The 25,396-nt window shown below is 37.9% G+C and overlaps 1 protein-coding gene across 1 annotated transcript in view; it reads left to right on the plus strand.

The window, feature by feature from the left end:
* Positions 1-25,396, plus strand: part of itga8 (integrin, alpha 8) — an 89,125-nt gene that overhangs the window by 16,950 nt on the left and 46,779 nt on the right. The window contains exons 3-13 of the mRNA XM_079836657.1: positions 1,546-1,646; positions 2,197-2,320; positions 7,703-7,764; positions 8,112-8,157; positions 10,627-10,752; positions 11,278-11,322; positions 14,956-14,999; positions 15,678-15,734; positions 16,147-16,199; positions 17,206-17,411; positions 21,202-21,393. Of these exons, the coding sequence (XP_079692783.1) occupies positions 1,546-1,646; positions 2,197-2,320; positions 7,703-7,764; positions 8,112-8,157; positions 10,627-10,752; positions 11,278-11,322; positions 14,956-14,999; positions 15,678-15,734; positions 16,147-16,199; positions 17,206-17,411; positions 21,202-21,393 (1,056 nt within the window). The remainder of the gene's footprint in view (positions 1-1,545; positions 1,647-2,196; positions 2,321-7,702; positions 7,765-8,111; positions 8,158-10,626; positions 10,753-11,277; positions 11,323-14,955; positions 15,000-15,677; positions 15,735-16,146; positions 16,200-17,205; positions 17,412-21,201; positions 21,394-25,396) is intronic.

Below are 25,396 nucleotides of genomic sequence, written 5' to 3' on the forward strand. Positions count from 1 at the left end.
AGCGCAGTGTGTCACACCAGAATATGTGTTCATTTAAAAAGGATGTTCTGATTTTTCATACTTTTGATTTTGAAAAGTACCATTATGTTTATGAATTGGAAATAGTACATTTGAAACTTAACATTTTAAGGCAGAATTAACTTTTTTTTAAGTTTCAATGTTTTTACAGTGTATTTTGTTTATCCAGTCTGCTGATCTCCATCAGCAACAACTGTAGGTGTGCGAAACCTAATATCATCAACACACAAAAATTGCAGCTAAACGTTCATTTTGGCAAGGACATTTTGCATAGAAAATTTTAGTGTTGCTTTCCTGTGCAAAAGTCCCTGCTGTCATGCTAAAGTGTCGATTTGTAGTTGCTAGAATGTTGCTATTTGACTTCTAAGGTGTTCTGGGACTTTGCTGTGGGTGTTTAAGGAGATTCCCAGGGTATGTTATCTATGTGGTTACTATAGTAGTGCTGTTGATTTGTTGCTATGGCATGCCGTGTAGGTAATAATGTGTTTTGGATGGTTGCTAGACCATTGCTGTGCTGTTGTAAGGGTATGTTTGCTGGTTGCTAGGGTGTTTCTGTGCAGTCTGGCTATTCAAAGTAAAAGAAAACGGTACACCCAAGTCTCTGATATGGCTCAGGTCCCTTTTTCAAAGTAAGACTACAGAATTGCATCTCCAGGTGAATATCGTAAATCAAATTCTTTTGAAAAGGAGTAGCAGACTTGGCTGCATGGTTTAAGGTATCACACACATTCATGGAACAAACAAGTGAGGAACAAGCTACATCCCAAACTTGAATACTTTTAAGAGTGGTCAGATCAGCTAAACTTCGCAGAAAGGCAAAAATGGTTCATTGCAGCACAGCTCATACAGGAGTTACTTTCAAACCAAGCAGCTTTCTGTTGGTCAAGTCAGTTAATTCACTTGACCAAATTCCTAATCACATTGATTCCTATTGAAATGACTTTAAGTCACTGAATAACTCTAAATGTGACTGCATCTTTAGAAATTTGTCAGTTATAGTTTCCACAGTATTGGTCATGCTCACTTTAGTAAAGAAAGAGATTTATAGAGAAAATGACTTTATGCATGTGATGATGATTTTATGCATTTAGCGTGAAGAACAAGGCCCATAGTAAAGGCCTGAGAGATGGCGAGAAGAAAGCAGAGAAGTATTAAAGTTGATGTGTTTTTATGAGGTGAAGACTGTACCTTATGGAGCTCTAAACAGGCCCAGCTGTATTTGGATCTTTTCTGGATCGCACAGAACCCCTGTAGATACAGATCCACAGAATCATGTGCATGTGTGTACACACTCTCAGAGTAAAACGACCCCCTGTAGATTTGCCTTCGCATAAACAAAAACACTCATTTGAAACAAGGCTAATTTGCTGTTTCATGGCTCATATTTTTCGAAAGTGAGTATAATGGCACAAGTGCTCGCAATGTCTTACTCAGCTGCCTGATGTTTTCTGTTTATTATTATATAATGAAGTCCCTCGCTCTGTTTTTCGTTGACTTTTCCTGATTCTTCCTCTGTCTTTTGCCCAGATAACAGGATGATCAAAGTGAACGGCACACGGGAGCCTCTTGAATTTAAATCCCATCAGTGGTTTGGAGCCACTGTCAGGACCCACAAAGGCAAAGTGGTGGTAAGTGATGCTCAGGAACATAATCCATTTAAAGACCATTTGCAGTCATCCTCATGCTGGACGTATGCTTCCGTGCGTTCATGGATGTGGTTGGAATCAATGGGTTTAATGTTTTTTTAATAGCACTGCATTAGTGTTTCATTCATGAATGCATGGGAGTCAGAATCACGGTTTCATTCATGAATGCATGGGAGGCTTGTTTTGGGAAAATGTTTTGATAGGCAATGTGGCTCTGTCCCGTTGCTGAGGGGGTTTTTGGAAAATGTTGATTTGAGGTTGACCATGCGAGGTGGAGAACTGCTGATGTTTGAAATGAAATAGACCAGAGTTTTTACATGAGGGAAGGCACGGTGCCCAAGTGTGACTTTTGTTCTCCAAGCGACCAAACACTGAAACATTTAGCTCTTTAAACTGCTTTTATTCAGAAAATGACACAAGACGGATGTATTTTTCCATCTCCAGCTAAGTCCCAAGGAACGTCCTTATGTTCGACCGACATCTATATCAGTGCTATTATTTACTGTAACATGGTGCTTGTGTGTGTCTGTAGGCCTGCGCTCCCCTCTATCACTGGAGGACAGTGAAGGTCAGCACTGAGATGGATCCAGTGGGAACCTGTTATGTGGCTGTGCAGAACTTCAGTGCCTATGCTGAGTATTCACCTTGTAGATCCAGTGAGTATTTTTCTTACACAAAGAAACCATTGACACAGAACCAGTGAGCGTGCAGTTTAGATAAGTTTTTTTAGAACATAGACTGTAAAAATAGATGGACAACGCCCCTTCACTATCTTCCATTGTAGAAAAGTGAAGCTGCCAATGTTCGAATATGGCACTGACATCTTGCAGTGATTTGCAGGGTTCGTACGGTCATAAAAAACCTGGAAAAGTCATTGAATTTTAAAGTAGCGATTTCCAGGCCTGGAAAAGTTTTGTAAAAATAAATGAACCAGAAAGTTTTGGAAAAGTCATGGAAATTTGTTTTAAAAAATGTATGTAATAGAATATATGTTTAAGTGATAATATTGGTTAAACAAACTTTGAAACTTCGTAAACGTACTTCATTCCTTCGATCCACCCGACTGCTGCATTCCGTCCGTCAGATTTCCTTTTGCAGCGTTGAGCATTATAACCAATCACATGCGTTTCTGTCGAGCGTGATGGCCAATTAGAGGCGTTCAGATTAGTCATCGCTGAAACAGAGTTTTGTTCAGTGCGCGCACTCTCTGACTGAATTCTTAGTGAAACTCGTGAATTCTCCAGTCATCATAAACAAAAAAGTGCAGATGGTGTCAGCTTTCGTGATTTTAACGGGAGAGTTTGTGAGAGCGCTTAAACTCGCGCTAGACCCAAGTTATGGACAGCTTCACGATCGGTCACATTCTCTGCTCCCTTTCTGTATAGTTTATTCCGATTAATATAATCTATTCACATGCTGGTAAGATCACACAAAGTCTTCATTTTCTACTGCATAAAAAGCATTAAAATAATTCATAAATGTTTGTAGTTTTATCTGTGTAGTCAGAATATGACGTGCAGTTTCCCCAAACACAAAAACATTTTATGTATCTTTTAATCGACGAATCATTATTAGCCTACAATATCAAGAACATATCAATAACTGACAATGACTCTGTAAAGAGTTCCTGTTCATTTTATAATTTGAGTTACATTAAACAGTGTGTAAATAAACATTTAAGCTATTACATATTTCAGATACAGCTTCTGCAGATTCTGTTCCACCTTTGCAGTGTAAAGATGGCTTTTGTTAATGATCAAATTTTACTGGTAACAGTCTAGTATTCTGATTGATAGTAGTTGGTTAAATGTAAGTATTTGACAAACGACAACAAAGGTAATCATTAAAAAAAGGCACTTATAAATAAATAAAATGCTCTTGGAAATCATGTTAATGGTTAATGATTGATGGGTTTCCAATGAGATGAATTGTAAATACTAGGACGCAAAGCTGTTTTAAAATCTTCTTAGTTACCCAATTTTGTATTCCAAAACTTTGTCTCTGGCACTGCCACCTTGTAAAGTTACTGTCAGTGTTACTGGACACTTTTATTTACTTATTTATCATTGTTGCCTTCCATTGATGCATGTTAATCCATTGGTAGGGTCAGACAGTATTTTATCTAACCGTTTTACTGGTGTGTCAGCGTTTATTTTGTATTCAACCACACTCTAAAAAAAAAAGGTTCTATATGGCACCAAAAATGGTTCTTGGCTCATAATCATAGGGGAACCTTTTTTAGTGCTATATAGCACCAATTTTGGTGCTTCAGTGGTTCTTCAGCGGTTCTTCAAAGGTGCTATATAGCACCTTAGTCAAAGAACCTCTGAAGAACCGCTGAAGAACCACTGAAGCACCAAAATTGGTGCTATATAGCACTAAAAAAGGTTCCCCTATGATTACGAGCCAAGTACCATTTTTGGTGCCATATAGAACCTTTTTTTTTAGAGTGCATATAGATTTACGTATACACAGACTTTCATGGAAGGTTAAGTCCTGAATATTTTCTTAAGTCATGGAAAAGTCATGGAAATGTATTGATTCTGATTCTGTATTGTTAGAAATGTGTATGAACCCTGGATTTGGGACCTGCGTCTGCGCAGTAGTGACCTCGGGACCTGAGTTCAGTAGAGGGCAGGAAGTAGAGCTACGATATCTAAATCCCGCCCACACTCTCGCAGTATCTGTTAGTACAGAACAACTCATTATGTCGGTGTGAAATAAACAGTGAAAATGTAGAAATTAAAGCAAAAGCTCCAATCTCCTCCCGAAAATCCTGAAAAAAGTCAGTTGGTGCGTCAGTGACTTCACTCAGAGCAATCTAAATAAAACCAAACTTATTTTAAAAAACGAACACTTGAACTTACATCAGCATGATACAAAAGTACCTAAAATAATGGAAACCATCTTTGAAATTCTTTTATTTTAAGTGTAATTTGATTGTTTAGTTTGTCTCGTGTCCCATTAGAATACATGGAGGGGGCGGGGTTTATGAGCTATAGTGGGACCAACCACCTGGGTGCAATCGAGATGCTTTGGCTTCACGTTTCAGGACGTGTGCAACACGCTTGATTTAGAACAGAAACACATTCCCATCACGCTTTGCGATAGGGCTGCACCAGAGAGTCCAATAGTTCTGTTAATACAGTAGTCGACTTGTTGGCAGGCCAAGCAAAATCACCCTCAGTTGATACTGTAATAATATTGGCGAAACCGATTGGCAGATTTGCAAATTTGTGTCCGAGCTCTGGAAAGCGTCAAATGCATCTATTTACAGCGTGTTTTTGCAGCGGTGAGTAATGTAGCCAATCACAGATATAGCTGTTGATCTCTAGAACGCGATCAGAATCTCGACCGCTCAAAAGCGCCAGTTTCTGAGTTAATGCAGGATCGCGAAACCTCTCATCAAGAGATTTATTGTTGAAGACTTCATTTTTATGACGGAAGTTTGTGAGACCGCGATGAACTGACAAAGCAACAGCATTTTAGTGATCGTAGCGATCTTGGCTCGCTTTCGAGGCTACGGTATAACACTCATTGAATAAAACTATTGTTGCTAAGACGACCGACGGCCAATTGCATCCAGCAAAGTTTCGGAAGTGACATCTTATAATATAAATATAAATATATATATTATAAATATAAATGTATATTATAAATATAAATATAAATGCCATTCTGCATGAGACAGAAATATCCTCCTGAGACCCAGAATAGAGGTTTTGCCTCTGTAGAGGACATTATATTTTAGGGAATTTCTCTGACAACATACACAGTTTTAAGTCTGGATATTCTTATGAAAATATTATTACCCATTAATAAAGTATTATAATCCAAAAATCCCATTATTTGTCTATTCATGTCTTTTAATTTTCTCAATAAATGGGTTCTGGTGTCCTATACAGAGCAGAGGATACAGCATATAACATAGGAATTAAATACAAAATATCAATTTGTTTTTTATGCTCCAAAGAATGTAGTATATGACCGGGGAAAAAAATCTAAATTCACAAGACCTTTTTTTCTGGTTCTCAGGAAGATGACGTGTTAAAATACCAGTAACGCTTTAAAGCAATGTAAAGGCAGACTAATAGATTAATAGACATTTTGTTGCAAAATATTTTTGAAATTCCAGTTATTGGTAAAAGTGATGACCTAAATAAATAATCATACATTTCTTACTGTACACTGCTATGGTGGAGTCGTTGCTTAGCCTATCTGCACTTTACTAGAGCTCCCTCAGTAATTTCAGAAGCACCCTCAGTGATTTGATTCTGGAACCGGGCCTGCTTGTTGGTTCTAGGTCTGGGTCTGCTAATTATGATTCTGTGCTTATTCTATAATCAGTATAGGCCAAATCAGTATATATGAATGAATTCTGAAGGATCATGTGACCTGAAGACTGGAGTAATGATGGTGAAAATTCAGCTTTGCCATCACATAAATAAATTACATCTTAAAATATATTCAAATAAAGAAGTTATTTTAAATTGTAGTATTATTTCACAGTATTATTGTTTTTACTGTATTTTTGTTGAGCTTTGATAAATAACAAAAAAAATCTTACTGACCCTAACTTTTGAAAGGTTGAGTAGCTGCATGACAGTTTCGTACTAATGGACAATTATTCAGGACTTAAAATAGCATGAACCCAAAACACTTGTTCACAAAGTACGTTTTAAGTGTACCGTTTTGGTCCTTGACCAATGAAAGCTGCGATGGAGTCCAGACCTTCTGCCGTCAGTCTACTAGCCGATTACTTTTCTGGATGACTAGCTGACTAGTAAAAATGAGCCCTGCTTTTCACACAGAATAACAGATGCATCTGCTGCATCTCGGACTGCCCATTTGAGCCAGTTGGCATGGCAATCATATGCCCTGCTGTAAACGGAGATCAGAGGGGAAACTCACATGTTTGTTTTGGTGTAATTTCCAGCTTATTTCCTGTACTTTGAAGTCTCATTCACAGTTAAGGGTAGTTGATAAATTTACTCAGATTTTTTGCCATCATATCAGATACACACATTTTCTTAAATGTACAGACACACACACACTGTGACAGTCTGTATTAACAGTTAGTTTGGTGGATTATTAATGATAACTGTGCCTCATCTGTTCAGAGGGGAAATTATTATATGACATAATAACTGTGAATTACTTTCCTGACTCTTTGTCAAATAGTTTCAAGTGCCAGCCGTCTCCCTGGCAGGTCAGCTAGGAGTCCTCGCCATGGCGCAGGGCAGGGACGCTCTTCGTTAATATTATCCAACTTGTGTTCGCTGTGGACTAGACACATTCATGCGTGCCATTACACACACATTTGTGTTGCATAAGTGAAATACTAGGCAAAGTCTGGCAGAGTAGTGAAAGAAGAGAAACAGAGATGGAATGAGAGAGAGAGTTTTTTGTATTCCGGAGAACATGCTGTGTTGCAGCCGTTGGGATTTGGAAGTGATGTTATGCCTCATTAACTCACCCCACCTACTGTATAACAGAGTATATCAACACACACAGGACATAACTTACTGTACATAATATTTCAGCATGTTTCTTTTTTTGTCCTGGAACAACATTCCTATCCTCCAATCAGATTTTAGGATTAGATTTTGGCCTGGGTTTACATCATTTTTATCAATCAGTCTTCTTCCTCTGATTTTAGATTCAGGTTTGGTTATGGTTGAGACTGAGATTAATTATAGACCATAGTTGCCACTTCATTTTATAAAGAAATTATGACAATTTGGAAGTGTGAATTGTGATGTAAAGAAATGCCAGTGGCTTAGCTCGTGAATCCAATTATATTATGCTTAATTACTGAATATATTGATAATGATCAATACATGCAATTATAGACCTCATATTTACACGATCTCATTCAAGAATAATATGAAGTGTGAACTTGTGACAACTACATTTCATTGCATCACATCACCCATTTACATAAATATATTACAGATTTGTCTTCAAAGTGCTGGAACTTTATATACTCAGGCATATCCTAATGACTTGTGTTACTGAGGTTGCTCTGATCTTTGTAGATAACCCGGACCCCGAGGGCCAGGGCTTCTGCCAGGCAGGCTTTAGTGTTGATTTCACTAAGGTAACAAATCTCCCTCCCTTAACTATGTCTATGTATTTCATCTTTATGGTTCCTTCCTATGTGACATGATGTCATTATTTTTTGTTTAAAATCATTCACTTCCTTTTTTGAATGGAAAAATTACTTTTGGACCCCACTTTATCACCTTGACCCTTCATTCAATCAGGATGCCTTATTTCTTTAATCTCTATTACTCACTCTTGTACGCAACATTTTTAGCACCCATCTCTTTCCAAGTCTTTCCTGCTCAAAATACGCAAGCAAACGCACAGAAACATTTTTGAGGTCTGTGTCCTCATTTCTACCTTCTTTCCTAGTTCCTCACTCATTTTTTCTCCCTCTTTCAGGAAGGGACTCTAGTTGTGGGAGGACCAGGGAGTTTCTACTGGCAAGGTAACACACTTCTCCTCATTATTTTGTCTTTTCCATCATTCCATCCTTTTACGGAGTCTCTCTGAGTGAGATTGGCAAACACAAGCCTCTCATATCCCAGACTCAGTCTCACAGGAGCCCAAGAATCTCAGCTCCGTCCAACAAACTGACCAGGCTGACCCTTCCCTCCACCTCCAGAGCAGAATAGCAGACACTCAGACAGATGACACGTCACCTCCCGTGAGCCCTGTTAGCAAAATAATCAGGGATTATCTCGGTGTGTTAGCGCTACCATTGCTGAGTCTGTTCAGCCAATCAGAGCTCAGCGTTCACTCCTCAGTGAAGTGTTCTGTCACAGTTCTCTCATCACAGATGGGTCAGCGGTGTCAGTAATATAGCGGTTGTGATAATAGAAGACAGGTCGAGGTCAGTGAGCTGCTCTCTTTGGTCAGTGGCTTTAGTGTTGGCTCACAGTTAGAGATATAATCATCGCTTTGAAACGCCAGTGACTGCAGGGAAATGAACGCCTGCACTTCCTCACTTTTATACATTCTGCTTAATTAACAATGAAGTAGGTTTGAAGAGAATGCATGCAGAGATCTGTACACCTGCATTTGTTTAGCAATGTTTATGTTAGGGATTGAAACAGCAACTATTTGTCCATTTCGAGACGGTCAGTATCAACTGGTTGATTACCAAGTTGAGTTGATTCAATATCTACATATAGCTTTATTAATGCATTGGAAGTTTCTATAATGCAAATGTTTATGTTCCACTCTAATACTAATAATAAACAGACTCTCTTAGTGCAATGTCTATACAATATTTTTATCAGTTATTGTTACAGTTATGTTTTATCCCTTCATCCTGAATGACTGAATAAGTTATAGAAATCATGTGTCAAATCCAAAAGATGTGGGAAAGCTTAGGTATTGCTTGTAGAGAGAGCAAAAGAAGATTTTCACCTCTTAAAAATGTGTGGAATGAATGTTTGGCCCAGACTATATGAGGCACAGCTAAATATTTTGTGGCCGGATGTATATGTGATTGTTTGTGTTTGAATTTGGATCACATGTTGATTGTTGTGTAATTGCAGTCATATGTTAAGACATGAAAACATACTGTATGAGCTCTTTAGACCCCCCCCCCCCCCCCCCCAAAAAAAGTCAGTTGCAGTCATTAATAAATACTGATAATACTGGGTTCCACATCATGTCTCACATGTGTTATTGGTTTTTGATTGTAATGGAGAGACCAATAACTGGGGATGAGACAAATATAATGTCGGGCACAGGGACTCTCTCTCTCTCTCTCTCTCTCTCTCTCTCTCTCTCTCTCTCTCTCTCTCTCTCTCTCTCTCTCTCTCTCTCTCTCTCTCTCTCTCATATACTTCATGCTGTGGACAAATACTAATGCATTAGAAGTTATGACCTGCCACTCGCTTTCTCTCCTCTCCTATTTTCCCACGCTCAGTCCATCTTAACCTTTGCCTTTCATCATTTTCTTTTTTTTGTTTTGAGGAAAGACAACAAATTGTGAGGAGAAAAAGTATCACGTTGTGTTATGTGTCCAGAAAACAAATGCAAGTTAATAGAGACACATGTACACACAGACACACAGCTAAACACACACATTAAGAGAGATTCATGGTTAGGGTTCAGGTCAGGCTGTAGCCTGGTAGTAAATTAGATTAATGTGTGTATTGACCTTGAACAACAAAAACAGAGAAAATATCTCTCTCTCTCTTTTTCTTTATTCACCATGTCAAATCTTAATTTGTGATGTGAACTTGCGTCTGTGTTATTTTCCTCAGAGCTGGTGTAATGGCCAAGTCATTGCAGAATGACATGATGTTAAAGCATTACAGAGGGGTTTTGACACTGTTTGGGAGTGAAGTTGTGTCCCATAATTTTTTATTTGTGTCTTTCTGTCATCCTTGGACCAAAATATCAATTATTGGGTTAATCTACAATAGCGCTAGTATTTCCACTTGAAAAATCTTTCAAATCTGAAACTTATCAAACCTAAATTATACCTATTGTGCTATATTCAAATGTTACGAATTGTTTTTTTTTTTTTTATTATAAACAACTGATCTTTTCAATTGAAAGAATGTCACATGTAGAAACTCTTGGACATGAAATGACCTTTAGGCTATAATTTTCTTTCATTAAAATTCATTTTATGAAATATTGCAGTAACATTATTGACATTAATGGACAAATGGTGATTCTTTTTTTATATTTCATTTTTAGTAAGTCCTAGAATATATTTTACCAAAAAATATTTGTTAATTTTATTATTTTAGTGCATTTGGTTTTCTGTAGTAATTTTGTGCATTTAAAGTTTGATGTTTTACAAAATCTTAAAAAATGATCTTTAAAAAATGAGTAATGACATCTCCCACTACAATTGTCTAATACACATCAACACACACTCACACAAAATCAGTATGTGAAAACTAACAGAATTGTGTATTTGTGTGTTTAGGTCAAGTGATCACTGCAGGAGTTGCAGAAATATTGAACGGCTATTCCCTGAAAAATATCCTGCGCAAAGTTCAGGGAGAGAAGCAGACTGTGGCTGCATCAGACACATATGATGACAGTTACCTAGGTAAGAGATGTGTCTGTGTGCTTGCCTTTGAAATGTAAAGATGCTTTATGGGACACCAGCGATTTGCTCGAGGCCCTGTTAATGGGTCAGGGGAACCAGCCCTCAGTCAATTTAATAAACACACACGCACATGCACACACACAAGCTTTTTTTGTGGATGTTGAGGTAACCTTGACCCTCTGTCCCATAGCTCAGTTTGGTGCTGAGTTTGTACCTACTGATAACATTTCCATCTGGAACTACAGACCCCAACACACACACACACACACACACGCACACACACACACACAAATATTCCTTAAATACACACTTCAAAATCCTATGAGCATTTTCCCTCATGTACTGTAAGTAATCATCCTCACAGTTGGACTGTCATGATAATAGTGCAATCAATAATAAAATGACGAGATAAACCCAACATGAGTAAACATGTTTAAAGTGTCCTACTTTGGTTAGCAGCATCAACTGTTTCTCTCACTGTAGTGTCTCTGGTTTTCTTACATTCTCCCTCTCTGTGTCTGTTAGGGTACTCTGTAGCGGTCGGAGAGTTCACAGGGGATTCGGAACAAGGTGAGCACTTCTAAAGAGGATCTATTATGCTTACAATTAGCTTGTAATGTTGCCTTTTGAGCATGTAAAAGTCTGCAAAGTTACAAAGTCCAAAGAGAGTTATTCTCTATATAAGTAAGCACTGTTTCTGAACTCTCTGAAACGTTTTCTTCTGGGAACGTGAAATTAGAATTTTCGAAGCGTGCTCGAAACAATTGACCTATTGGTAAGCCCCTCCCCTCGAACGCAGATGAGCCAATAGCAGTTGAGTATCAGTTGCGCTGGGACTGGAACTCGGACATCTTTAGGCGTCAGCGCCATAGAGAAACATTGAAAATTCCGAAGCTCTCATCGGTTTGATGGTGTTTATGCTACAAAAATGCTAAAATGTTGTGCCTGGGGTACTGTAACACTGATTCCAGGTATCCTGAGAGGATTTTCGGGTTGTCCTACTCTCGTTAAGTTACGATTAAAGTCCCTGCTAACATACAAACCGTAATAACTAACTGTTCTCACGTCATGTAACACTGTGACGTTAGGTCAAAAACACGAAGGTCTACATTTCAGTGCCTCTCCATATTAAACTGGTTATATGTCAATTAATTTAATTTTAGATATGTTTAAGGTCTACATTATCTGTCCTACTAAGGAGGACTCCTATTTTGATGGGTATTATAGTCTACGGGTAGTGAAAGGAAGAGCTTGCACGCAGTTTATCAGAGTTGTTTTGCAGATACAAAGTTTACCAGTTATTAACTGCACCCTCGAAAAGGCATAAGGTCTGTGTATATGTTTGTTTACTGTTAGAGTGTTTTTATGTAATTTGCTGTGTATGTTAATGGTAGTGCAACGGAGCGAGATAGTTTGTGAATGAGACGTTAATGCGCACTTCTTATGCTTTGTTTGTTCAGCTCTTACGATGGTTTTTTTGGAGTGAAAAAGGACATAATAAACTTGATAAACCATCAGTAAAGTTTGGCCATCATTCGGACGGGGTATAAGCTACATTCTGTGTCCAAAAACATCTTGGGATAAGGTTTTCACACTGACAGCTGTCATTGTAAGATATAGCAACTCCGTTTGTTTGTCCGAGTTAGCAACAGTAACTAGGGGGGTGGGGCTTACCGATTGGTCAATTGACCAATCACAACACACTAGTCCTGCCGACCAATCAGAGCGCATTGCGATTTAAAGAGCAACTAAGAGAGGGAAGACGCCCAAAAAAGATTCTGTCATCATTTACTCACCTTCATGTCATTCTAAACCCAAGATATTTTGAAACACATCCAAGTGTTGCTGTTTTTTTTTCTTTCATATAATGAAAGTCAGTGAGCTCCAGTGTTATTTTGGACCCCATTGACTTTCATTGTGTGGACAAAAACTTTCTTCAAAATATGTTCTTTCGTCGGTTTGTCACATGTCGTAATGCTCGGGTTGAGTAGCAGACCTTTATCTCAGACACATAAACAAACTTTAGCATATTTTGTCGATTTTGTGTATGAATACAAGTGTATGAGAGAGACCGAGTTCTGTCTCTGTGTGTGGTTGTTTTGTGGATTTGTTGCTTGCTGAGCTTTGATCGGACCCTTCAACCTCAGACCATAATTACAGAGCCCTCACAGGATTCTGTCCCTGACATGCCACCCAGTGACAAACAGCCTGTCTGCAGTCTGTCATCCCTCTCTAACACACACATGTGCACCCACATCGACTCACAAGCAATCATTAGCATACCTATCCATCAGACAGTATCGTTCTGTAAAACCCTGCATCTTATTTACTAACCGCCCACAATCCAGACTCTAAAATCTGGTATAAAATCATCTTATATAAATTATTATGACATATCATATTATAGATTGACCTTATTGACAAAAGTACACATTTTCTTTAAAAAAAAAATCCTGTTTAATTAACAGTAAAAAATAAACTGCCAGCTGTGCTTGTACTGTCAAAATACTTAAAGGGTTAGTTCACCCAAAAATGAAAATTCTGTCATTAATTACTCACCCTCATGTCGTTCGACACCCGTAAGACCTCCGTTCATCTTCAGAACACAAATGAAGATATTTTAGTGTAAATCTGATGCTCTGAAAGGCCTCCATTGGCACAATGCACTTTACACCCTCAAGACCCTTAAAAGGTACTAAAGACGTCGTTACAAAGTCCATCTCACTACAGTGGTTCTAAAATAACTTTATGAATTGGCGAGAATATTTTTTGTGCGCAAAAAAACCCTAAATAACGACTTATATAGTGATGACGATTTCAAAACAAGGCCTCATGAAGCTTCGAAGCGTTATGAATCAGTGAGTCGAATCAGCAGTTCGGATCGCCAAATTTCAGCAGTTTGACGGTTTGACACGCGATCCGAATCATGATTCGAATCACTGATTCATAACGCTTCGAAGCTTCATGAGGCCGTGTTTTGAAATCGTCATCACTATGTAAGTCGTTATTTAGGGTTTTTTTGCGCACAAAAACTATTCTCGCTGATTCATAAAGTTATTTTAGAACCAATGTAGTGAGATGGACTTTGTAATGACGTCTTTAGTACCTTTTAAGGGTCTTGAGAGTGTAAAGTGCCATTGTGCCAATGGAGGCCTTTCAGGGCCATCAGATTTCAACTAAAATATCTTTATTTGTGTTCCGAAGATGAACGGAGGTCTTACGGGTGTCGAACAACATGAGGGTAAGTAATTAATGAGAGAATTTTCATTTTTGGGTGAACTAACCCTTTAACTTCCAAAATCAGCTTTTTACCTTAAAATGCACTGATAACCTCTATAATAATACAGGCGGAACAATAGAAAGCCACATGATGAATCAGAGTTGTGACAAAATTCAGCACCTTTTTTTGGAAGTATACTTGATTTGCACAATTCTGACGCTAAAACAACGCAGACAGCATGCACAAATATACAACGCTATCAGTGGGCTCAGTTCATTCTTCCCAGAATGCCCTCTCTGTCTTTCTCATACATATGTTCTATCTGGTTTGGATTTGTGGGGAATCCAGAGAGGAGAGACATGCTGATCTCTTTTTGTCAGAGTTTCATAAATGGGGTCTTGCTGTGGCTCACTTTGCGGTCAAAGGAGGCGGGAAATTTGAGGTTATGGGGGGAAGGGTTGAGGACGAGCGGGGTGTGACGGGTCCCTGGGAGTCTGAGAGATTTCGAGTTCGAAAGGAGGCAAACTTTTGAATGGTTCCTTTCCGATCTCAGTGGGTGGGACAGATCTGACAGACAGCCACAAACCCTCCCACCACATCACTATCTCCAAGATCATCCATCAGGCCTCAGACAGCCTCTGTCTCCTTCGCTATGTGTCATTCTCCTCTCTGTCTCTCTCTTCTAAATATTTATAATAAATGAGTGACTGACATGGTGTTGACAGAGAAGAGATTTACAACACTCACAAGTCTCACCTAGATAAGTGGTTGTGTGTGTGTGTGTGTGTGTGAAACATTCACTCATACGCACTCTTCTCAAGACAGGAAAAGGGAATGTTTTATTATTGTTCCCTACTGAAGCACATCATTTGTTTCTTCAAACTCTGCTAGTCTAAAATATATAAACCTGCTGGCACATATGTAAATATCTCGGGTATGTATGTATACTTATAATGTATGATTTTCTTATGTCCTCTATGCAGAACTGGTAGCAGGGGTTCCTCGAGGAGCTCAAAACTTTGGTTATGTAAGTACACAGTTCTAAACATACTATGTTTCCTGTGTTTCTGTCATGGTACGATCAAGAATCAAAGGTCAGAGGTGAAGGTCAAGGGGGAAGGAAGAATGTGAGAAATGTTCGAGAGGTTATCCACTTCATTTGTACTCAAATTTAAACATTTATTTATCCAAATAAACAAAGAAAAGCTCTATGTATTCTGGTAAGAGTACAACCTCTAAGTCACTTGTGTAAGTGGATGTGAGTTTCTCATCTGGATGTGATTTGAAGTCTTAAGAAGGAATTCCCAATTAGGACTGTAGCATCTAGGACGTAGGGGTATCCCCTTTGGCCCTCAATTAAACAGAATCATATTCAGCTGGATGGGTGGTTTGTGAAACAGACAGTGAATTTGGGACTTTTTTTTTCACTGCATTTATATTCTTGGGTATTAGCCATATGTGGCTTTGTTTGATTTAGGGTCATACGTGCCCCATAAAACATCCACTAAGATCAATCTGGATGTAATTATTAGAGTGCTAGATGCCTAACATGAGGAAAATCACTCTGGTTTTGAGTGGAGGACAGGCATGTGGTCAGATACACAAGTCCTGCAGTACATCAGGGAATAATCCAGAATCATGACTATCTGTCATGAATGTTAAAACTGTTTTATGAGCAATAATATAATCAGACTTTTTTTTTTAGGTGGCTGTGATCAATGCAACAAACCTGACGTTTATTCAGAATTTTACTGGGGAGCAGGTGAGTGACTGTCCAACCTTTTTTAAGGTTTTTTTGTAACACTTTTGTTAACATGAACTAACAATGAACGATACATATACAGCATTTATTAATCTTAGTTAATGCTCATCTCAACATTTACTAATACATTTTTAAGATCAAAAGTTGTATCTATTAACATTAGTTAATGCATTGTGAACTAACACTTTTTATTAACTAATATTAACGAAGGTTAATTGCTGTTAAAATATATAGATAATTTTTAGTTAATGCATTAACAAATGAGACCTTATTGTAAAATGACGCTGTTTTGTAGCGCTTGGTTAAAGGGACTACAAGTAGTCAGCAGAAGATATCATAGCAATGTGTCCCATTTCTCTCTTTGTGCCCCATTTCAATTTCATTTGATTTCATATATGACTGTTTCTCACAGATGGCCTCTTATTTTGGATACACCATTGCCGTGACTGATCTAAATGGAGATGGGTAAGTAAACTGGGAAAAACAATGTCCAATGACTCCAATGCAAGAGGTGGCACTAATATAAGTCTGTCTGCAATGAGTTCTTTCTTATGAAATCAGAGCTCCACCCCCATGTGTACAACTCAAAAGTGCACATTCCATAGTCATAGTTACTAGGTGTTCCTCATGGTCTGTCTGCACTGTAACAAGGCTTTCTTATCTGCCCGTATTATTTATTTTGAGCTAATTTAATTTACCTTGCTGTATTTAGTTACAAGGTGTATTCAGAGCGAAATCGGACCATATAAACTACAGTATATAAAAAAATATATAAATGGGACCATCAGTTTTTCTTTAGGGTTTGGCTTATTTAGACCCATGCATTACGCTTTGGTTTACTTGACCCTTGTTTAAATGCTCGCATCGTCCAGGGGGGAAATTTGATATATATAAAACTTGTTTCTAATTTGGTCTTATGAGGATTCAAAACCTTGCTGACACATCAGTGCCAAAGCTCCTTCTCTTATGTCTGAAATTCTGACATGTGTTTATGCCATTAACTGAAAGGCTTCCTTACTAACCGTACATAGTTGAATACACAGTAAATCAGCAGTATACACAGAGAAAGAGCAGTTAAATGATACACCAGCAATGACCAACGCACAGAGAGTGAATTACAGCTCATTACATGTATAGCTGTTTAAATGGCTCATTTGCTGGAAACTGAGCCAATCAGTCTTTCGTGTTGAAGTCAATGTATCGTTTTTGTTATTTTGGCTACCAAATGCTGAAACGTATAAATCCCAGGGATTTCTTTTTAGAATAAAACAACTTTGTGCTATCTGTTATCTTAGATCTGAGAAGTCCAAGAAATACAAATGTGATTTTTTTTTTTTAACGTTTCATTCCACTTTATCAAGCAATCCTGCCACCATCGTTGTTGGTTTTCTTCCTGGTTATTCTCAAAATGTTATTTATGGGCATTTAAAAATGCAACGGTGTTTTTGTGAATTTATTTGTGCGCACACAGGCTAGATGACGTGCTAGTTGGAGCCCCACTCTACATGGACCGTGAGTTTGAGAGTAAACCACGTGAGGTGGGCCGTGTGTACTTGTACCTGCAAGAGGACGTGCTTCTCTTCTCTCCTCCCATCACACTCACTGGAACGCACCTGTTCGGCCGGTACGGAAGTGCCATCGCCCCTCTTGGAGATATCAACCAGGATGGCTACCTTGGTAAGCGTTCTTGCTAATGCACTTACTCCCATTTCCTACTTGCCTTTTCTCTGTAGGATATCCTCTCACTATGTCCATACACACACTTAAAATGTCCAGATTTACTCCAGTCGGGAAGTGTAAAATTAGTGATTCGGCCCTTGTCTGCATTTTCCTGTGAAGAGTTGGGTGTGAACCACTTTGCTGTGTGTGTTTTGTTGAGCCTGCAGATGGAGTTAACCTGGTTCATATTCCTGTTGCTGGTCAACCAATATTATTACACGCAATATTAAGCTGATCCACATTATTATGTCAACAGAATTTATCAAAATAACTTCTGCAACTTAAAAGGTTTATTTAAATCAAGAAATTCGAATTTTTATGTTTCATGTAATTAAGTTAACTGGTAACGTGTCCCCTGAATTCTGAAGTGTAGAAGTCTGACCGGGCAAGCATAAAAATCCTTATAGTTGAGCTCTGCCTCTCAATTTCTGTCCTGATTAACACAAAAAGAGTTCCTCCTGCATCTGAAGTGAACCAGGTGTCCAGGGGTGGAGTCCAGGCTGGACTAATCACTCACAGATCACCTCCATCAGTGCAGACAGATTGAGTTGGGAACAGAGAGTTTTTTTGTCATACTGATCACTGTGTGTGTTTTCACATGCAATCTACGAATCAGCTCCATATGTTACTGTAACGTGACCTAATATGTCACTGTAATTTTAAAATGACACTTGATGTGGATGAAAGTAAGATGAGGATATGAAATCCATGCATGAGTTGTAAGCCACCTGATTCCCAAAAAAACCAAACATGTTGTAATATAAGACTTTACAACTTGTATGAAATGGCAATGTGCTTAGAAACTCAGATACTGTATATAATTTGTCTGTGGGTTTCAAAGAAGAGCTAATGGAAACAAAATACTTTAATTTATGCAGGGATTCGCTTTGTGGATTATTTATGCGTCTTGATTCACATTTTCTGGCTATGTAAAAGTATCGCATTATGAGATGATGCTGCCTGGGAGTTTTGGAGAATAATGACTTAATCAATATCTGATATGGTCATAAAGAATCTGATATCACACACTGCATCTCTGTTACACCAGCCATATGGCTGCACTGGAGTGATGAAGTGACACTTGTCACAATGTCTCTGTTTGTGTTTGTACTTCTGCTATATGAATTATTGTGAAATAACTAGCTAGCTGAGTCGCTCTAGTTGCTTTGCTCTGAGCTTTATTGGTTCAGTTTTGTTGCTCTGGTGCCTTCAGATGGATTTGCTGTTCCTGCTTTCATGCGGAACAATAGCGGAGCAGTCAAATACTGACATACAGTGAAAAGTGATCCATGAAGAGTATCCAGTGAGAGGCATCCCTTATGTGTGTGTATACAGTCTCTAGTGTCCTGTGTCCTGTTACACAAAGCCAGTTGAACAAAATCAAAGTACGTTTCAGAGGATGTTTAGAGTTGACAAAATAATTCCAATCCGCACACACGTGTCTATACAGTATATCACACATTATGTTTAACACCATTTGATTGCCCTCATTCTAATGAGTATTAAATGAAAAATGATATATAAATGGTGGAAAAATATATAAATCCATTTATTTAACAAACTGCATATACGTTTATAATTATAATTCCATTAGGGCCACAAAATGAGATTAGGCCTGTGAGCATGATTTTATAATATGCGTCTGTTATTATTGGACTCGGTGGTTTCTTATGTCTGTAAAACGTCGGTTTATCTCCGCTGTGGCATGTAGTGTATGTATGCAGTCGATTAAGGCCAAGCCACACAATTAAGTATCTTGTAAAATGTCATAATGAATTCTCTCTGAAATATATTATGCTGTTCTTTTTCGTCGACCATCAGGCTGTTAATGTTGGCGGTCTTTGGGCATTGTGCCAGCTACTGTGCCCACTGCCAGAAAACAGGAAAAGGAAATAATCAAGAATCACCAAAAACACGCAATGGATATTTATAGAAAGGAACTCGCCCAAGAGAAACAGTGAAACAGAGCATTATTACATACACTGACGCACGTGCACGCACACACACACACACGCACACACTTCCTACTCAGACACAAACACATGGTGGTCCGGTGGACGGAAATGAGTGCTTTCTTGTGGTGATGATTTTATTTTTCTAAGTTTAATTAAACTTTTCTTTCCCTTCTACCTCCGAATGGTTTGCTTAACTTATAAGATTTCCATGAGCACACATTCCCCTCAGATCTGTCATTAGTCATGGGTTTTCTCTCTTTCCCGAATCCGTTTCCTTTTATCCCTTTGTTTTTAGCCATTCTTTGGAGTTTGTCAGCTATTTTCATAATAGAGTGAGGACATAGATCGGGGATACTCAAAGTCCGGCCTGCGTGCCAAAAGCAGCTCCCCATGAGGTTATCAGCAGACATAACTATTCTTAAAAACATTGTTAATGTTTTTGACAGTTCAGTTGCAGTTTCCATGTCTACACTGCAACCAAGTGGCGTAACAGGACAAAAATGCCTCCTTTATAATCAGAAAGGTTGTGAACGCTTTTGAACCAAATGAAACCCATGTACCATTAATATTACTAGATCATTCACTGGTCCCTGGTCGTTTTCTAAAAGTGGGCCTAAAGCAAAGTAAATGTAATATCCCTGACATAGATCTTTATAGAGCTTATTTCCTCAACATCCCTGCAGTCACTTTGTTTCTCTGCCTTTCTGCCCCTCAGTGGGCATCTCTGTCTGGGTCAGCAGTTTTTCTCGTTTGTGTGCCGCTGCCCAAATGTAGGTTAATGACTTGAGCAGTGCTGCTGGCAGGAGGAACACTTGAATAGATAACTCTACCCTGGAGATTTATTGGCCATGCAGTAGTGGACTTGGACTTGTGCTTGTGCATGAGTCTGTTATTGTTCTGTAATAGTCCCTCAGTGCCGAGGAGAAAAGAGCGGTCGCTCCCTGCGGAGCTTTGTGTAAATCATCAGTATTCTTTTCAGCAGCATCCTCTTTTCTTTTGCATAAAAGCATCTCTCTGTTCCACTCCACCATAGCCAACACTGAAATAATCAATAATAAATGATAAATGGCAAAATGGAGCAGACCCAAATGTACAGCACTTAGTGGGAATCTTGGTTTTCTGGTGGTTATGAAGCCTGTTTTTTATGTAAGAGTAAAAACAAAATACGACTTTTGGGACTTTATTTATCCAAATCTAAAATGTCACAGTGGCCACCCCATTTCTTTCTGTATCTCACAAATGAGAGTTATATCTCACTATTCAACTATGCGACTTCAACTTTACATCTGATATTGAAACTTTATCTCTCGCATTGCAACTTCTCACATTGCATCTCAGTATTGCAGCTATATCTCCCAATTGCGACTTTATACCTCAGAATTGAGATTTTATATCTCACATTGCAACATAGATATAAACTAGAACTAGTGTCTCACAATGTGAGATATAAAGTCTCAATTCAGAGAAATACTCGCAATATGAGAACTGAGACTTTATATCTTACTATTTAGAATTTATTTCTCATAATTTCCACTTCACACAGTTGAAACTAATTCCCACAATTGATTGTATCCTACAGTTGACCCTATATTTTTCATAATCAAGACTTTTTTTAATTGTTTAACTTTAACTCTATTTAATCTGTTTTATTTGTTTATTTAACTCTGAGGCAGAAAAAGGCTTTCATAGGTAGGTTGTAGGTGGAAACAGATGCGATGCACATATTTTCTAGGTTGTGTAGTGTAAATGCTGTTATTGATGAAATATGGTTTCTCCATCTCGTTCTTACTCAGACGTGGCAATAGGGGCTCCGTTCGCAGGGGAGGACCGTGGTGGCAGGGTCTTCATCTATAATGGGCAGAAATCTGGACTGATGTTTCAGGCATCTCAAGTGCTAAGAGGCGACTGGGCCTCATCCGCCATCCCAGCAGGCTTTGGATTCACTCTGCGTGGAGATTCTGACCTCGATAACAACCAGTACCCTGGTGAGTAAAGAAAAACCTTTAGTCTCTTCCTCTCTCTCTGTTTACGCAAGTTTCTGTTAAGACAATCATGCTTAGGAACTGATGTAAGCCAGGGAGATTAGATGTAGGAGGAATGAAAGACTGGATGAAGAAGAAAAAGACTGGACTGAAACATCCAGGTTGAGTCACTTTGCTGTCAGTCCTCTGGTAATTTTTGACAAATGTGTGCAAGTATTTCCACTCGTTCTTTTTCTTTTGTTTTCTTTGCCTCCTTTTATTGTGGGATACTGTTTCTTCATATTATTCTCATTACTATGTTTATCACTATATATTTGTAATGTTTTTATTGAGAACAATCTTCCACTGAGTATGATAAGATCCACATGATTTCTGACACTCTCTGCTGTCTGAACCACATCAAATCACGCACATATTAATGAATGATATTTCTGCTTGTGAGCACAGTGATTTGGAGTTTACCTGAGAAGGTCAAATCTTATTGAACATTTTAGATACTTTAAAGTCGATTGTTTCGATGTCACTGAACAAGATATTTATAGCCTGTGTGTGTGACAGATGTTGACTGGCCTCCAGATGAAGTTTTAAGGGTTCAACTCTTGTTCCTCAGACCCAGGTGTTTATTTGAATTTGAAATGACCCCAACTAGACTTCCCATGGTGTTTGTGGATTAGTCTATATTGAAATGAACTGTCTGAGTGAATATCCAGAGCTTTAAGAAGAATACAGATCTGCATGTTCTCACAATCCATCACAGCTGCACCATCATCTTGGTTTGACTAATAGAAACATGAATTAACTGATTCATTTACAGAAACAGAACTACAGAAACACTCAGCGTGCTTCTAAAGCCGAACATTGCTGTAACGCCTCAAGCCCTTTTCAACAAAAACAGAGCGGTGTATTCATTCCTTCTGTCCTTTAATCTCCTCTTTCATTTTTTAATGACATTGTACAAAATCATCAAAGCAGATGCTGTCATATGCTTTCTTTATAGAGACAGGAAGTCAGATGGTTAGGCAGCTTACATGCACATGTGTGTCGCATGAGTGTGTGTGGGAGTTTGTTCTTTCATGGTGACAGGATTGTCATCTTAAATATGCTCTAATAAACGCAGATATTTTCCATACATGAAAACCATAGATGGATGGTAGAACAATCACACACACAGGTGTACACATGCACGCACACACACACACACACACACACACACACACACACACAATGATGTTGAACAGAGCCAGAAAGCAAAACGAAAGACAGAAAACAGGTTTTCCTGTCTCTTATTCTCAGAATGGATATATCGCAGCTTTTTAGAGATGTGATCTTTGATCTGTGCCGATGTTCTAATCGGCCTCGATGATGTGTGTGCTGTGCATATATATTTCTTCAGATCTTTATCACTTTCATCAGTTCATTAAGATTACATTTTCTCTGTTGTATTCCTCTTTTATAAGTTGCTTTGGATAAAGGCATCTGCTAGATGAATAATTGTAAATGGCCCCATGTTGAACATTTTATTTAGTTATGGTTTCTTTCACCGGAAATAGTCATAATTTTGTTTTACATGACCTTTTTACACCTTGTAGATTTTGATATGTAAATAATCTCTATGATTTCCTAACATCTAAACAAACGGTAAACTTCCATAATGTTCCATAACATGCGTAGATATGTAAATGTAAGCACTCTTATATTAATATGTTGATAGCTCTAACATGATCTGAAAGATTATTTTACTACTTAGTTTTGATATATAGTCTTGGTTGATAGAGGAAGTAGCTTTATGTTACTTTGTGTCCAAAACTGGTTACAGAAATGTTGTAAATTGCCAGATTTTTTTTCATCTGGCATTGTAATGGGTAGCTCGACCCACTATGACATCTCATTGGGCCAAAAATCCCAACATGAATTTTGTCATTACTCACCTTCATGACTTTTTTTCTTCTGTGGAACATATTTTGAGAAATGTCTCATTGTGTTTTTACATACTTTTTACTTACTTTTTCTTTAAAATATTTTATTTTGTGTTCTGCAGAAGAAAGTCATACCAGTTTAAAACAACATTAGGGTGAGTACATGATGACAGAATTTTAGATGAACCATCAATTTAAGCATCAAATATCAGTGCACTCGTTTTGAAACGTGCATCATCCTTAAAAGACTATTCAACTGGGGTTCCTCAGGGCTCTACCCTTGGGCCCCTACATTTGAGCTTGTATTCGAACGCTTGTATTGATCATCCTTAAGTCTGTCCCGATGTAAATATTCAAATGTGTGCAGATGACACTGTGATTTATGTATATGCCAAAACCAGAGAACAAGTGGTGCTTCAATTATCTTCTGCTTTGACAAAAATATATGACTGACTTACTTAGTCCTGTTAAATGTTCAGAAAACTGGATGGGTTACTTTTAAAAATAAGGAAGATGTTCAGTCTGACATTTTTGTTAATGGTGAGAAATTAAAAATTGTGCCAAATTTTAATTATCTTGGAATTATTTTATACTCAAACCTGACATTTGAGAAGTATGTAAAAAATGTGGTCTGTATAGTGACAAGTAAATACACTTTTTATTTATACGGAATCAACTTTCTACAGATGCTGCTAAAGTTTATCTGCACTCAATATTTTCTCGTTTTTAATATTATGTATTATCATGGTTGCAAAATCTTCTCTTAAATTTTTACATAGTTTATATAAAGACAGACAAGAGCTTCTTTAAGAAGTTATTATGAAGTCCAATATAGAGCTACAGACTTTGCTCGCACAGCTTTTTCTATAAGAGCTGTTTATATTTGGAATAAATCACCAATTAACATTGGAAGGTGTCCTACAATATGGCGAAAAAAGAGCCAATATGTAGTTTTTTACTACTTCAGTTGTTATAGCAATTTTTATAGTGTATTGTGCTTGTATTTGGATTGCTAGTTGTATTTTTAAATATTAGGTTTGATGGTTTTATCTATGTATTCTACTCAATGTCTTCCTCCTCTTCTTCCTGCCCAGGGACAGCAGATGTAATTTAGCTCTTGCAGCTAATTCTGGGGAAGTCATGTACTGTCAATTGTCCCTGTTAAATATACACTTAGCCTAAAAAATAATAATAATAAAAAAATCTTCTGATTGGCTGTAATTTTGTCACATTGTGCAGCAGTTTTACGTTCGCAGTGTGTACAAACGAATTACTTATTGCTGAAAACTTGGTTGACACGGTGTTTGAGTATGTCTACATACTGTAGATATTAGAACTTAAATCCTACTTTTCATTTATCTCTCTACAGGAGTTAAATCATCACACTCTCATACCTTTCCTGTTTATACACCTTTTCATTTGTGTGTGTGTCTGCGGTTTGGGGTTTATGGTGAGGGTTCGAGTGAACGTTGTGGTTAAATACAGGGTAAAAGTCAAAGGTCAAGGGTCATTCATCATGACCTGCTTAAACAGCAGTGAAGATTACGTACTCTACATTTCCTGCCCACCGCTTCAGGCATCGTTCTCAGATATAACACAAAACAGACATGCTCACATTGCACATTTAACAACTACTTCCTTAATTTAAGAGAGAAACACTTTAAAATACCAAAATGGCAACATAGAGGAACAGAATTTGTCGTTCTAAGAATTAAAAAAAGGAAAAATAGTGAAAAGATTTTTGATCAGAATTCCCCTTTCCCCTATATTTCTACATTATATTGCTTCCAAAAACATACGTTGTTAGTATGTGAAACTAATGTTACATTCAGGACCCATTAGAAATGTTTTAGGAACTTGGGTGGGCATATAATCCATATAAATATGAATGTACTACCAGTCCAGTCAAGAACATTTCCATCCAAACATCTACAGGGAAAGGTTTGGTTCTGTTTTCTTTCTTTCTTTTTTGGAGATGGATTGTATGTCAGGTGAAATGAGAGAGAAATTCAGAACTGGAGGTAAAAGAGAAGATTGCATTAGTTGGCTGTGCTCCGGCATTTCATTGGCTAGAGGATGAAGATGACTAT

This window comes from Gobio gobio (genome assembly GCF_949357685.1).
Source record: "Gobio gobio genome assembly, chromosome: 15".
Taxonomy (NCBI): Eukaryota; Metazoa; Chordata; class Actinopteri; order Cypriniformes; family Gobionidae; genus Gobio; species Gobio gobio.